Source organism: Teleopsis dalmanni, chromosome 2, assembly GCF_002237135.1.
Source record: "Teleopsis dalmanni isolate 2A chromosome 2, ASM223713v2, whole genome shotgun sequence".
NCBI classification, from domain to species: domain Eukaryota; kingdom Metazoa; phylum Arthropoda; class Insecta; order Diptera; family Diopsidae; genus Teleopsis; species Teleopsis dalmanni.
In genome coordinates this window covers 153,451,918-153,467,752 of record NC_051847.1, presented here as the reverse complement: position 1 = coordinate 153,467,752, position 15,835 = coordinate 153,451,918, and the positions used below count along the sequence as shown (strand labels likewise).

Genomic DNA, 15,835 nt, shown 5'->3' with positions numbered 1-15,835 from the left:
TTTACTGTATCCTGTAAATCTATTATAATAAAAACAGAAGCAGAGTTAATAGTATGTATGTTGATCCTTTTTTTTCGAGTCGGCGCAACTGGGCACTTTTACTCTTTGACAGCTGGGGCTCATTGACTAATTTATGTATTACCTCTAAGCTTCATGATTATTCAGTGATTCAGTTTATTAAACGGTGTAATTATGTCAAAAATCATAATTTAAAAACAGAAATAGTACGGAACTAATTTAAAATGGTTATATTTTACGTATAATTTAATATACATTTATTTTACAAATAAAAAGTAAAAATTTTTGTATAGATTTTCTTCGAAAATTGATTTAATGGTATTATGGTGCGTATGAGTAACGCGAAGGACGCCTGATAAATTAATTTTTTTTAATTACTTCTAAAAGGAATATCACAGTCGAAATATTTATTTTTTAAGTAGAATTTATATATTAATTTGAATCAAAAGTAAACAAAAAATATTTGTGACATATTCCTTTTTTTTTTTTACTAAAAAATCGTGTGTATGTGTTTGGAGTGATGTGAAGGATAAATAAATTTTTTAAAAGTACTTCCAACGACAATATCGTCCAGAAATTTTTGAGTTGTATGTAGAATTTTATTACTAATCGAAATCAAAAATATTATATAAGAATATTTGTAGAATATTCTTTGAAAATTCATTCAATGGAAATGTAGTCCGCATGTGCTTGATGTGTTTTGCGGGAGAAAAAAAAATATTAAAAAATTTCAAAAAATAAAGGGGTTCCTGAAAATTTTTATTTCGTAGTAAAATTTAGAACTGAATCTTAATAAAATATAAGAAATGAAAATTTACAAACAGGTTTTGAGAAAATTTTTTGTTTTGAAATTTAACGATTAATATTAGTACTTAAATACAAACAATTTTAATTGTTTAAACAATTTCATAAAATTTCAATCAATTATCTTTAAAATTTTGTAAATTTCAAGTTTCTATATTTTGTAGAACTTGAGTTATAGCCATTTGAAAATGTGTCTACAATGCCAATTCTCAAAACCCCATGGGACCATATCTCCTAAGAAAAAAATCACAAAATTTTTTCCCGAGATACGGGTCTTTTTATTTTATGAAAGGAGCTCATAAAAAAACTTTCAGCCAAATTGGATTTCATGAGGTCATTTTTTGCCAAAATCCTTCCGGTTTGTAAAAGAATGACCCATATGCAGGTATTATCAGAAATAGTGCTTCAAAAAGAAATTCAAAAAATAAAACTATTTGTAATTATATAATAATTAGTGATCTTTTTTTATTGGGCGATTTAAGGTGGCTGTAAAAATGGAGAAAAACATAGTAATGAAATGGTATAGTAATGAAATGTTTTCTTTGCTTTTAAATATGTTATTATAAATTTAAGCTTAACTAGATTAAATTTTCAAGATCTTTAGATTACAACAATAAAAAAATGGCTGATTGAATTTAATCACAGTTCTGTTAGCTTAGTCAAAATAAAAAATTAGTGCTATTCTGATTCACAGTCCGAGTTAGACTGTTCATCTTTCTCTTTCTCATCGGACTTGTAATGACAATACCCTTTCTTAAGTTCCCACATCTTCTTATGTGGATTTTTCATGTTATAATTACAAATTTCCTTAAGTATTTCTTTTAAATATGCTATAGGTTGCTTCGTGATCTTTACTAAGTCCTTAGTGTGATAATATTGGTGCTTATCGAATGCATTGAAGAGCAAACCCATTACAAAATTTTTATCGTCACGCGCCTTTTTACCTTCAGCCTTCTTACGATTGCGACACTCAATCTGTAATAAAAATATTTTAATAAGTGATCACTATTTTCTAATAATCATGTTTATATTAAATCACTGACGTTGTGGACATGATCTACATCACTTGATCCAGATGCCTTTTGTACTGTCTCTCGTTTAAATGCTACATAAGAATTATTTATTTTCGGCTTACAATCTAATCTTTTTATTGAACTTCCTTCCATAGATACTTTTTCAGATCCACTCGGTAACTGTTCAGTTGCTTCGGTCGAAAAAACGCCATATGTTTGGTCGTTAACATTTGATACCTCAAGTGTATATTCAGTTGGTATTTTTCCTTCTGGTTTCAGTTCTACCACCTCAGGTGGTAGTGACAACTCGAATATTGGTTTTTGTCCATGCGGTTTTGTTACCGTGAGTTTCCCAGCATTTATATCGGATGGCGCAGAATCCCATTTCTGTGCTACATACATTGGAACTTTAACCACCAATACTCTGTTTTGAGCATTCGTGAGATTCATGCGCCCTGCACAAGATTGTTTCAAATTTTCGCCAGTTTTTCCCTTGTCTTTGTTCATATTTATAAACTGAGTCAGATAGTTTTATAATAAGCTTGATAAAATTTCACAATTGACACGTGTATTTTTGCCAGTGTTGTAATACGTGTTTGTTACTCTAATATACGCATGAAACAAAGAATATATTGGAGGGTTAATTAATTTCAAAAGTAAAGTTTTTATAAAACATTTTTTATTTTAAAACCCATACAGAAACACAGAAATATGTCAATAAAATTTGATTGTAGAGTGATAGTAGATATATCAGGTTTATTCTACGAGCTACTTAAAGTAAAAATCAGGTTAAATACAAAAATTGGACTAGTTGTGCCAAAGCAATCACTTGACTTGTTCTATCTTATAGAACTGTTTTAAAGCAAGACAGTTAAAAAACACAAACAATACAAGTTCAATCTGATCACTAAATGCTTCGCACACAAATAAATGCAATGCACTTACTTAATGTTTCAATAGAACCTTACATTTTAGTCCATGAGATAGAATTGGTCAGATTATTTCCTATACCAATTTAGTCCTATATTTATGGAAAATATAACCATGGTGGAAAAACCAAATGGATTGTTCGCATTTATACACAAAGGGAAAGCGGGAAAACGTTTATCCGATGATACATAGAATGTACCATAAAATATAATTATTGATTACTAAAATAGCCAATTACAATCTGTTTTCTTGACGAAGTGAATGTTCGTTGTTAACAATTGTATTGATAGGCACATGCTTTTCTCATTGATGGTTCGCGCTTTTCTCACTGATGATTGGTATATTGATCGCCACATTACTCTCCCACCAGTGGCTGAGCGGAAGCTATGCCACTTTATATGCAATTGATTTTACGTTGTGAATCTGACAGGTAATCGGATGACTCCGATGTTTGCACTGGTTGAGCATCTGAGCTTGATTGAAGTAGTGCAAGTCACGGCCACTGTGTGGTTAGTTCAGTTTCCTCGCTCAAAAAGTAAGCTGCCTTTACCCTGTTGATGCCGACTTGTACAAGTTGTACAGGTCTTTAATAAAATAGTAATAAGCTTTTGATCACGCCATATCATTATTAATGGTCCGTAGTAAGGCGCCTTCAAGGGAATTTGCATGTTATCGTCTCTCAGGAACACACATGTGAACACGTCTGCAGGTCTCATTGAATGAACATTTTTGCTTTGGCATGATTTGAACCTCGAACCGGACCTAATTGATTCATGGTTTCCTTGAGACAGACCTAGATTTAATATCATCAACTTATTTCCGAAAGTTTGTATTGTGGATCCATTTGCTGTAGATTGAAACAGGTAGCACTGGATATTTGACTACCAGGCTTGCTGGACGAGTTTACGAACTCGATCTGCTTTGTGGACGGAATTGCTGTTGAGACACCCCGTTCTCTCCTAGTTGCTTATTTAGCTGTTCTACGGCATTCACTAAAGGCCTGACGTCAAAGGCCGAAAGATCCGTTGCGTTCTTACCTGTATTTCGTGCGCTAGTATGTAATTCGGAAACTGAATCATAATTTCTCATTTCCAAAATCAAGTCGGTTTACTGTGCACATTTATCCAAATCGACGTCTGAAATGGACACGACCGTTCGTACAGCTTCTGGCACAACTGCGTCGCGCCGTCGTTCATGATTGGACAAATTATGCATCGATAGTAGTAAATGGGACGACTTGTTATCACCTAGTTCACGTTCTTGCGTGAGACGCCTTAGTTCACGATTTTCTTAACTCACAAAATCTTGTATCAACGCAGATGATATCTACAATGTTCCTCAACGTGTTGCTATCAAAGCTGCCGACTACGTGGTTATACTTCGTTTGGTCGGCTGTAATACCAGCATTTCTGAACTGCGACTCCATCTCGATAAAATATGAAACCATGCTCTTTTGTTAAATGCTAAATGTATACGTTAAGTCTACAGATGATGCAGCAGATGATGTATGACCACCACAGCAGATAATGTGTGACCACTACAGCAGATAATGTATGACCACCACACCGCGTTTTCTACCTATAGGTCCATTCGTACGACATGACCAAGTCAACGAAGCTGCTGAATTTTTATGTCCTTAACTATATCAATGTCGCGATAAAGTTCATACAGCTCATCGTTCCATGTGATTCGACACTCGACGCTAAAGCGTAAGGGACCATGAATCTTCCAAAGAATTTTTCTCTCGAATAATTCTAATGCCTTCTCATCTCTATTGGTAATTGTCCAAGCTTCTGTACTATACAGCAAGACAGGCAACAGAAGAGATATGTAGAGCATGGTTTTTGTGGAGATTTGTTTGTTGACAGAAAGTACTTTGTTTTGTCCTCATTTACCACAAAACCTATTTGTTTCGTTTGTTTTTTAAGTTGGAAAAGCCGCACTGACGTCGGTGGTGTTCAGGCCAATGATATTAATATCGGCATAGGCAAGTAGCATTACACTTTTGTAGAATATTGTGCCAGCACGGTTTAAATCTGCTGCTCGCATTATCATTTCCAACATTAGGTTAAAGAAGTCATACGACAAGTCACCCCGTCTGAAACCTCGTTTACTATCAACGGCTCGGAGAGGTTCTTACCGATTCTAACGAAGCTGGTAGTGTTGTTCAACGTCATTTTACATAGCCGTATAAGTTTTTGATGGGATACTCAGGCATAGAGAGTGTTTCTAATGGTAGTGTCAAAACCAGGTATGAAATCGACAAATAGGTGGTGTGTGTCGATTTATTTTTTTTGTGGCTTCCCCAGGATTTGACGTACTGTGAACCTCTGATCTAGGGTGGACTTGGCAGGTGTAAAACCCCACTGATGAGGTCCAATCAGTTGGTTGACGATCTTTCACATAGTAGGTGTGACAGAACCTTATAGGGGATATTTAAAAGACTGATCCTGAGATAATTGGTGCAGTTTGCAGGATCAATTTTTTCATGGATTGGGCGATGCACACTAAAATTCCAATCTTTGGGCATACATTAATCCGATCATATGTTACGAATTAGCATTACAGCTGATTTAACTTCATTATGATCGGTTGAGGATACGGTTGGGGTATTTCATAGCCAACGATTGCAAATTCGGAATCATTTTCGCTTTCAGTTACATTACTTCTACCGCCATTTAGTAGGTTTGAGAAGTGATCCCTACAAATACTAAGCATGCTTTGGATATCTATTATCAAATTACCATTTTCATCTTTGCAGGAATTAACTCCGGCTTTATAACCATTTGTCAGACTTTTGATTTTTTGGTAGAATTTTTGAGTCATATTTCTGTCGCCTAGCTTCACAAGCTATTCGTACTCACGTCTTTCTGCCTGAAACGCATGAAAAGATGTTTCTCTTCCCTTTTCTTTTACCGATATCTTGATATGCTGCGTCTTACTCTGCAGTAGCTTCACGACAATCTTGGTTGTAACAGCTGTTTCTTTGTCTATGGAGGGGACATGTTCCATTGTGCGAATATTTTCGTTTCTTTAGATTCCTTTTCCAGATACTGGGAGACTCGAGTAGCGAAGGTATTAACTCCCTGTTATGATTGCGGCTTTTCGACGTCTAGCTTTCGCTATGCTTGTTTATGTACCTTTTTCATCATACATAAATGTGTGCGGAACTTGGCTGCAAGAAGATAATAATTCGAGTCGATATCGGTTCCTCGGATAATACGTACATCCAAGACACGGAAAACATGCCTTTCGTCTGTCATAAAGTAATCAATTTTAGATCGTTTGTTTTGATCAGGTATTTAGATGCTAGAATCTTGTGCTATTGACAACGATGTTTCTAGCGACGGCGAAATCAATCAGCCTTCTTCCATTATCAGAAGTTTTTGTGTGAAGGCTGAACTTTCCGACGGAAGCACCAAAAATACTTTCCCAGCTCTGCGATGAAGTCTTCTACAACCATTTTGAAGTCATGATGGGGACAGTGTTCATATGCTTGTTCAAGTTGTTCCTAGAAAATTTTCTTAGTATCGTCATCTTTATCTCCCGTTGGGGCCTGTGCACAAAATAGAGTAATGTAAAAACATATTATCTTAATTCGGATTTTGACAAGCCTTTCCTTTATTGATGTAAATGTTGAGACTAAATTTCTCAACCTTCGGCTTACTGCAAATTTGACTACGATTTCGTGCTTTGTTGTATGGTAGCTGTAGTAGACATCACAATATTCTCGTTTAGAGTATCCTTGTTCAGTCGATCGCATTTCCCGGAGGGCGGTTATGTCAGACTTATATTGCTTGACAACATTAACCAGTTGTATAGATGCACCTTCTCTGTAAAGAGTTCGAACACTCCAGGGCATATATTTAAATCGTGTAAATGATTTCCTTATCTGAGACTGATTCTTCGTTTTCATTAAAAGGTGTTTTTAAATGGTGGGTTCCAAACCCGACGCATAAGCTCATTTATCCATTAGGAAGATTTCACTGCACTTCACTATGCACGGATGATTGCAACTGGCACTTACCATGTTAAATGCAATCAAACACTTAAGCTTGTAAGTTCACTCCCATAAACCAACCTATAAACTAACATAATATTTTTAAGACATATAAAGCATAGACACAAATATTCTGGTCACCAAACATACTCCATTTTATTATCCATATTATTGTGTCATCTTATGTCTGCTTTTAGTAGATGTATTTTTAACTCTTCACAGCAATTTTAATTATAGCAAATAAGTAAATGTGAAATAAAAGTCGATAGAAGTCAAGACCTCCAATATAATATAGATCAAATCTTTTATTGTAACAATAAGATTTTTAATTTAATTTATAATTTTAATCCGCGAAATATTAAGGTTTAGGAGGCGCAGCTGCAGCGGCTTCGGCACAACCTTCAAGTTCACGTACAGTCGTCAAAAGTTTTTCCAGTTTTTGCGTCTGTAAGTAATGCTGAGTCAAGTACAATTGTTTTTTCGGTGGCTTGACCATTATACGTAGGTTGGGGGAGATTTTCAGTGAAATAATTGTGCCACTAAAAATAGATAAAGTAAATAAGGCTTTAAAAATAATATTGTTTAATATTTTTATTTTTACTTAACATCCCCAACTATTAAAAACGGCAATTTTTCATTGAAGACCAACGTAGTTAACTTATTTTTTCGTTTTGGTACTAAAAGTTGAGAACAAGCTGGTGTGTTTCTGTTGACATTTAAATCGTATACGAAAACTTTTCCCATTGTGGTTACAGCTGCGAACACGGTACTCGAATAAGGTGCCCACTTGACATCACCAACAGATGAGCCTAAATCATATATAAATAGTGGTTCATGTCGCATATCTTCCCAAATTTTGATACGCCAATCAGCGCCACACGATATAAATATTTTGGAATTATAACGATTAAAATCAATTTGATAAACAGCCATATAATGAGCTTTGTAAGTGAATAAATATTTTGAGCTGTTAGAAGTGGAGCATTTGTAAATTAGTCCCTCATCGGTTCCAACCAAAAAAATTTCCGGATTACTTGGATCAAAACGCATACAATGACCAGCGCTCGCTAACTTCATTTCAGTACCGTCAGGTCCAGGAACTGTACCGTTTGCAAAAAACATTCTTATTATATTTGAATTTGTTAGTGTGTTCTGCATTAGAATCCAATTAAATACATGTCCATCGGAGGACACAGTATACAAATTTATTTCACCATCCATCATATCAGGACCCCATCTTAGCTAAAAAAAGTTATATTAATAAACAAATTTGTTAAGAAATTTTTAAATGAGCTAAAGAGACAAAGAAAAACTTGATATGTTTATTAAGTAGCATCACATAAGCTCCACAGTATCCATGATAGCATTACTGTATATCGGAAACATTATTATAAAAGTTTTATCTGCTTCGATGCTTAATATAGTAAGTTTTAGTTAAAGAATTCAAAAATCACACTAGCATTGGACTCCAATAAAATTTCATTATATTTGTTTATCACTTAAAGAAACAGATACAGGTATAATGAATATAATATAATGAATGATTTTTGTGCAGCTTCTCATCCAACTAGTTCAACTCCAAACTTTTAAAGAATTTTGTGACATGTGGTCCGTATTTTAGCTAGGTGTTTAGGGTGCAAAATTCCACTGCCTAGATAGTCAAGTCTGTGTCTTACCAAGGCTGGATAGGTAAGATTACTGTACTAGTGAAATTACGGATTACTTGTTTAAATTGCTAGTGAGATTACGGATTACTTAGACTTGCAACACGAAAGTATAGCATATCAGTATGGCATACATTGCCACAGATAGAATTTAATCATTGCTAGCTACAGGTGGGGTTTATATTAGACGCATATAATTTTTTTTAATCAAAAGAATTTTTTTTATATATTTTATATAAATTTTTTATTAAACAGAATCATATAGCACATGTTTCTTTTAGCACATCTTACATGGGTTATGTTACTTCAAACGTTGTTACAAGATAAATATTGAAATAATCAAATTGAACTCAGTAAGATCGATCTTTATTAAAAATCAAAATAAACTTTGAAGTGCTTTAGAAACGATATTTAGTTGAATTAAATAGAAATCGATAAAAAGCAATAATCGTAATCTTAACAGACAGGAAAGATTAAATTTATCGGGTGAACGCTTCATACCCATTTTGAATATCATAATATATTATGATATAAAAATGATATACGAGTATATTCAATATAATTGTGTGACCCTGTAGTTTAATTCCCTTGCCATTAAAACTCCTTTTCCCTCATTGCATTCATATAACAACGTTGTTATTAATTTTAGTTAGTAAAGTTAAGAAATTCCCAAGCGTGTTTGTGGTTATAATAATGTAAAATAAATATAATAATGTAACATAATTATAATATTAAAATAAGCGAAAATAATTTAAAAGCAGAATTAGTTATTTATGACAATTGTTTTTATATTTATATATACTATAAAATAATATTATTTATAAATTACCTGCCAGATCGTACTAAGATGTTTATTATGTATGCCTTTGGACTCAAATACCGGTTTTGTATAATTAGCGAGTTTTAAATTGAATATTTTTATGTTACCATCATAGAGACCTTAAAATATAAATTTAAAAATGAGTTTTAGCATTTTATTTAAAAATTTTATCTAATTTATCTTTTATTAAACTGGAAAAAAAATTTTAATTAAGCAAAAATTTTTATTAAGAAATTTTATCAGGCTTCTATCTCTTTTTCATAGCAAGGCTACTTTGCTATCAATGTTAAGTTTAATACATTAACAACAAAATTGACCGACTTCAATATGTTAATTATAAATTTCTTTTCGATTACCGAGGACACACATATAGATATACATATATATATAAATATATATATATGTATATATATATACGTACAATTATATATATATATATATAACTAATAGTACCAAATTGTGTATCACCCAAGGAATACTAAAGAAATCTTATATATTGGGTATTGCAACTAAGCAATCATCGGAAGTCCCACCAACTACGAAATTTCTGAACTTAGATTATATGTTGATATGATGAAGTCCCTCCTTTTCCATTCTTCATAATTGCAACCACCTAACATGCTCTAGACTTGATGTGTTTTCTGTTTGTCGGGTTCCTGAAAAATTGACTGGATTTTCCGACAGCTCACATAGTGTATATTTATTATAAAAATGTTTATTACATTCTATTTAAGACTTACCAATTGCTAGCAAGAAAGGATATTTTGCGTGTAGATCACAACACATTACACCGATTTTAGTTTTTACTGAAATGCAACGAACAATTTTTATATAATAACAGATCAATTATGATGTATACTTATTAATTTGATCATTTACTCACTAATGTAATCCGGATAGGAAGGATTTTTAACAGTAAATAAACAAATACCACCATCTTTCACTTGTTTTAAAAATTCAACTATATTTGGGAGCGTATAAATTTAGAATACATAATTAATATATAAACATTTACTCATTTTTTTTTGGAGATTTCTTATGTTTATCATTTTATTAAATATTATATATGACATATGATGCTCAATACTCATGAATACTTACACGTGCCATAACATACGGCAAAGAGATCATAATGTTTTGGACTAAACATAATTTCAGTGACAGTCAATTTTCTGGTTGGATCATATGAGAACGTCCATAAATCTAATAATGTACCCTCTGGACGATATTCATCAGCGGGATCATCATAGAAACGATAATCAATCGCTATATCAAGCGCTGCATTTTGATTAATCATTCTATCGATAACATTCCAACAAAAAAGATATTTTGCCTCAAGTTCCGCGCCTAAATTTACTCTCGCGCCTCTTCCTTTTATTGGTTTATGCTTTTTCTCTTCCTTTTTGTCTTTGTGAAGTGCAAAATCTTTGTTATATGCATCGTATATCCAAGATTGATGCACTGTTGCGCCATAGTCTGTTCTAGGCGGTGGTACAGTTGCTGTGTCGATATTCTATTAATGCAATTGAAAAAAAGGTACTAAAATAATATATGCTTCATACCACATAAATTTAATCTCTTACTCTTCTTGGATAAACATATGTTAACGCGGCTCTTTCACAGAAATTAAACTGGTTTATTAGTTTTCTTTTTTTCGGCTGCGGTATTGATGGCACTGAAAATTAAACATATAATGAATATATGAATAAAATGAATGTATAAAAATTAATAGATAAGTTTTTTAAAAATCATTAAATAACCTACACGCAACATCAGCATCACCACCTTCCTCTTCTTCTTCTTCTTCATTCGCTTCACCTTCATCTTCTTCAACTGGAACTTCGCCAGGTACTTCCATTTCGACTTCTTCAACCGCTTCTTCTTCTTCTTCTTCTTCACCTTCATCAAACTCTTCTTCTCCGCCCTCATCTTCCTGCCATTCTGCCTTTTTCATTTTCTTTTTTCTATCTCGTTTTTCATCTCTTTTGTCCTCATATTCCAATGTGTATTTGGGTGGTGGTAATGGATATCCTTTATTATATTAGAATTTTATTAGTAACATTAACCATAAAATGATCTATACAAATTATTTACCAACATCACCCTCTTCTATTTGTCGACGTCCTTCCTCAGAGTCAATGTTTAAAGCTTTGCCCTCTAAGGACAGTAATTCAATTGTATTACTAGGTAATGGAAGCTAAATTAAAAAATTATAAAGGTTATTTGTTAACAATATTAAAAATTATTATTATTTGTACTAACAAGAGTAAAACCTTTAGCACTGAAGTTGTAGATCACAAGATTATGGAGTACATTTTCATTTGCGGTTGATATCTCTTTCGTTATTTCCTCGGCTAATTCTGCCTCATTCAGTTCCAATTGTTCATCTGGTTTCAGTAATTTTTTTGACTTTAACCAAGCATTGAGATCATCATCAATTTTTTTTCTTGCTGGCTGAGTAAGTCCATCACCATCAGGTCCAGGTCTATATTTTTTATCTGCAAACTGGACAATAGTAAAAATACATATTTTATTGCAAAAAATTGATAAACCGTTTAACGGTTATGATCACGTAATGTGAAATTATTATTGTTTTTACTATGAATTCAAAAATTGAGCGTAAGAAAGAACCTTCGAATTAAGTTTGGTCACAGTGACGGGAGTTTTTGTGCTTCGTAACATTGGTCAAAACCGTGTTGCTCAATAATATATCTTAAAACTTACACCTATTAGGAGTTAATAAGTGTATTTTTGTGTGGATATGTAAGTACATCGAGACAAGAGTAAACAACGTTCCATAATAATAGTAAAAGTAGGAAATTGACAACTGCGATATGACTGTCTGTATAATATGCCATTTGGTCATGACCAAAAATTTCTTAAGAAATTTCTCTTTTATTCGTGATAGATGAATATAAAATATTTTATTAGAAATTTGAATAGTTGAATACATTTTTGGATATATAAACATATTTGGTGATGAATTGCTTATCTCTATTTTACAAGTTTTGTATGATACTAAGTTCGACAATATTTAAAATAAAAGAACTTTCTAATATTTTAAACACTCTAAATTTATAAAGCAACTATATATCAAATGAGGATGGCATTTGAATGAAATCGAAGTTAGTATATTTTTTATATAAATCGTATGTGGCTAGTATTACACTGCATGGCTGTACAATAAGAAAATGGTTCGATTGGAAAAGTGATATATGGTATACAGATCACATTTTCTAACTTCCATGGAATATACAAGAAAAGTTTTCAAATCTTCATTTATTATTTCTTTTAGATATGTTTGATAATGAGAGTAGTTTGCATTAATATTGTCAGATCGTTTAGACTATTTTAGGTAGTAGAAAATATATACTTTAATTTTTTCCTTAAATTTGTATTTATAATAAAAATATATATTGAAAGTACTCAGAATAATTGATTTTTTATTATAGCTTCTTTGTACGTACCCTAACAGTTGGATTTGATTTTTTTCCTTTGTCATTGACATTTGGTTTTTTAAGTCTACTAGGATTCATATTTGCAAAAGATACAACAAAATATATTTGCAATAAAATTTAAAATGATTATAAAGAAAATTTATAAAAATAAATTAAAGAAAAATTTGACAAATAACAAATTATTTATATTTATATAAAATGCTTACTAATTGATATATTAAATGCAATATAATGCATATACTACTTCAATTTAAATATATTAAAAAGTTGACAAAATTATTACATAGTATGAAAAAGCAAATGGCACTAAATGAATGAAGATCACTTTTAATTCAGTCTTAGATACATCATAACGATTGTTACCCACGAGAATCAGTGCTATTACATGGCGATCCCACTACTCGGCTATAAATCACTACGATTACTTGACAGTAAAGCCCTTATATGTGAGGCTATATTGAAACCAGTATAGTTATATGAAATTTTAATATAGAGATTGGGTTCAAAACTCAACATAAAAACTTTGCAGAAGTATTGATTAAAAGAACTCTACGGAGATCGCAACGACTGTGGTCAATCTTTCAACTCATTAAAATTTTAATAAAGCAGTTTTCACAATCAATCTTTATAATATAGGTAGCATTTTAATTACGATATAATCCCTTAATAAATTAAATTTGATAATTCTAGAATAATCTAAAAAGATTGAAAACAAATATTGTAATAAATCGAAAGAAGAATGCAATCAGATATGCAATTTCTTCTCTTGGATATGCAATATCCAGTATTTAGCATCTTTAAAATTTGTGCAGAATTAGGTAAGACTTTTCCAATTCATTTTACACCTAATATAAGCTGTTTTCTATATAGGTTCCTCGAACTTGATTTAAAAACATAAAATTGTTGTCGCATACAACAAATATTCTTTTAGGAGGTGTTGATATGTGATAACACATAATCGTACCAACTTGCGGAGGTGAGGCGGCTTAAAACTGGACAATCTTAGAGCAATAAAGGTGGTATTACAGCTTTTGGTGCGACCATCCTTGTCAGAAAAGTTGTAGCAGAACCATAATGAAAAGCTTGAATCATAATAAGAACTTCTGTTACTGAAGAAAACATTGAATCGGCGAATCAGATCGTGTTGGAAAATCGTTGTGAACCGATTAGAGAGATTGCAGTGTTATTGGGCATCTCATATGGATCAGCCGAACATATTTTAAGTGAAGTTTTGGGTTTGAAACGCGTCGCTTTTGGCTAGTGGCAAATATGCTGAATTTCATTCAAAAAAAAGTTGTTGTGATGTGGCCAAAGAGATGATTTCCAACGCAGATAGTGACCCCACATTCATCGAACGCATCATATCTGGTGCTTCGAAGGTGAGCCGAAACCGAAAAAATAACGCCAAAGTCGGTCCAAAATCAACGTTATGCTGACTGTTTTCTTCGATATTCGTGGTGTAATGCACTATGAACCCCTTCCGGACGGTCAAATGGTCAAACGGTCAATAAGGAGTATTATTTGGCCGTTAAGCGTCATTTGCGTGAGGCCATTCGCAAAAAGAGGTCAGATTTATGGAAGGAAAACTCATGGATTTTACACCACAATAACGCACCGGCTCACACAGCGTTGGTTGTGTCGCAGTTTTTCTCCAAAAACTTCAACAATGTCATCAACCAAGCACCGTACTCCCCAGATATGGCCCCGTGTGGCTTTTTCATCTTCCCCCGACTCAAATTGCCATTGCAAGAAACGCGTTTTGTGACCGTAGAGGCCATAAAAGAGAATTCGCTGCGTGAACAAAAGGCCATAAAACTTGTATGGAAAATTGGATCAAGCGTTGGCATGCATATATTGCCGCAGGAGGCGAGTACTTTGAAGGCCATAATAAAGAAAATGATTAAAAACTAGCGGACCCGACAGACTTAGTTCTGTCAAAAAGATTTTGAATGTGGCAGTTTTTTGTTCCTACATATTTTATAGTCGGGGCAAAAAAATCTCCTGAACAGAACAGTCACCTTGGTATGTGGGGTTCAGTTTGGATGACCAAAGAAATTGGCCACGCTTTTAGGATCCATTAAAAAACCCCGACCAGAATGTTTGCCAGAGGGTTTCAAATTAAGAGGCGAACTTAGGGTTCAAACCTGATTGGAATATAATCTAAAGGGGCAGTGGAAACCTAAAGGTGACAAATATATAAAATGTGGGTGGCTCGCTTAGATAGTTAATATAATGATCTGCAAAGGAAGTCCTGGGGATTTAATAATTATACCTACAATAATCAACAACTTATTCCAACACACAAGCTCATCTATTCCGGTTATGTTATTATCTACTTTTATGTGAAAATGAATCGAAAAATGCTTTGGTAAGCGCATATATACCTATGTAGTATGTAAAGTACCCGATCACACCCCCAAACCTGAGGTAGACTATTACGCCGAAGGTGCTCGACTGGAGGAATTTATCTAGTCGATTAATAATAAACTCAGGATATCGGTGATTGCGATGGCGATGCGTCAAATGTTAATACTCTGAACTACGATTACAGCAACAAAGAGACCAGGAAGATGGCGGAGTACTTAACCGGGGCTCAGAAATGATGTATCAGAAATGATCAAAGATTGTTTGGATTTGGACACTGCGAAGCAAAAAGAAAGGAAGCGATATCCTATCTACAAATTTTCCTTGGCGGCAGAAGTAGAAAATGACAGACCCAGTATCAGCAAAGGTACAAAGGAACTCGATCGAACACCAGACTCCATCTTATAGGGACGTTGCCACTTCCTGCAAAGCGGCTGACCAATTGTGTCCCAAAACTTTAACCATTCCCAGATGCCAGTTTTAAAATATTTCAGGGCGGAGAAATGCCCAAGAAATATGTGTGCATTACCTTTATTCCCCCCCTCCGCTGTGCTGCCACCGAATACTTTGCTGACCCGTTTGGAGAAACAAAATGATGGCAAATGCATATCATCGTGGAGGATTCTCAGTACGGTCTTGGTATTCGAGAAGTTCAAGAATTGGATAGTAGGACTGTAGAGGAACTAGGCAGTAGTACGCAAGGAAACTATACCTGAACTTCATTAAAATTTATGTACGTGTAAATGAAGAGCCCAGTGGACCTC

The 15,835-nt window shown here is 33.4% G+C and overlaps 2 protein-coding genes across 2 annotated transcripts; both read right to left on the bottom strand.

The window, feature by feature from the left end:
* Nucleotides 1-1,346: 1,346 nt before the first annotated feature.
* On the bottom strand, nucleotides 1,347-2,475 carry LOC119683702 (general transcription factor IIF subunit 2-like). The gene is made up of 2 exons (XM_038097508.1): nucleotides 1,866-2,475; nucleotides 1,347-1,797 (listed from the first exon to the last, which is right to left on the bottom strand). The coding sequence occupies exons 1-2, from the start codon at nucleotides 2,340-2,342 to the stop codon at nucleotides 1,501-1,503; spliced, it is 774 nt and encodes a 257-aa protein (XP_037953436.1). The 5' UTR covers nucleotides 2,343-2,475; the 3' UTR covers nucleotides 1,347-1,500.
* Nucleotides 2,476-7,023: 4,548 nt separating this feature from the next.
* LOC119683636 (dynein intermediate chain 1, axonemal-like) lies at nucleotides 7,024-12,850 on the bottom strand. The gene is made up of 11 exons (XM_038097424.1): nucleotides 12,717-12,850; nucleotides 11,512-11,754; nucleotides 11,344-11,446; nucleotides 11,014-11,280; nucleotides 10,833-10,924; nucleotides 10,351-10,762; nucleotides 10,133-10,210; nucleotides 9,990-10,055; nucleotides 9,259-9,368; nucleotides 7,367-8,007; nucleotides 7,024-7,304 (listed from the first exon to the last, which is right to left on the bottom strand). The coding sequence occupies exons 1-11, from the start codon at nucleotides 12,783-12,785 to the stop codon at nucleotides 7,124-7,126; spliced, it is 2,262 nt and encodes a 753-aa protein (XP_037953352.1). The 5' UTR covers nucleotides 12,786-12,850; the 3' UTR covers nucleotides 7,024-7,123.
* Between the last annotated feature and the right edge of the window lie 2,985 nt (nucleotides 12,851-15,835).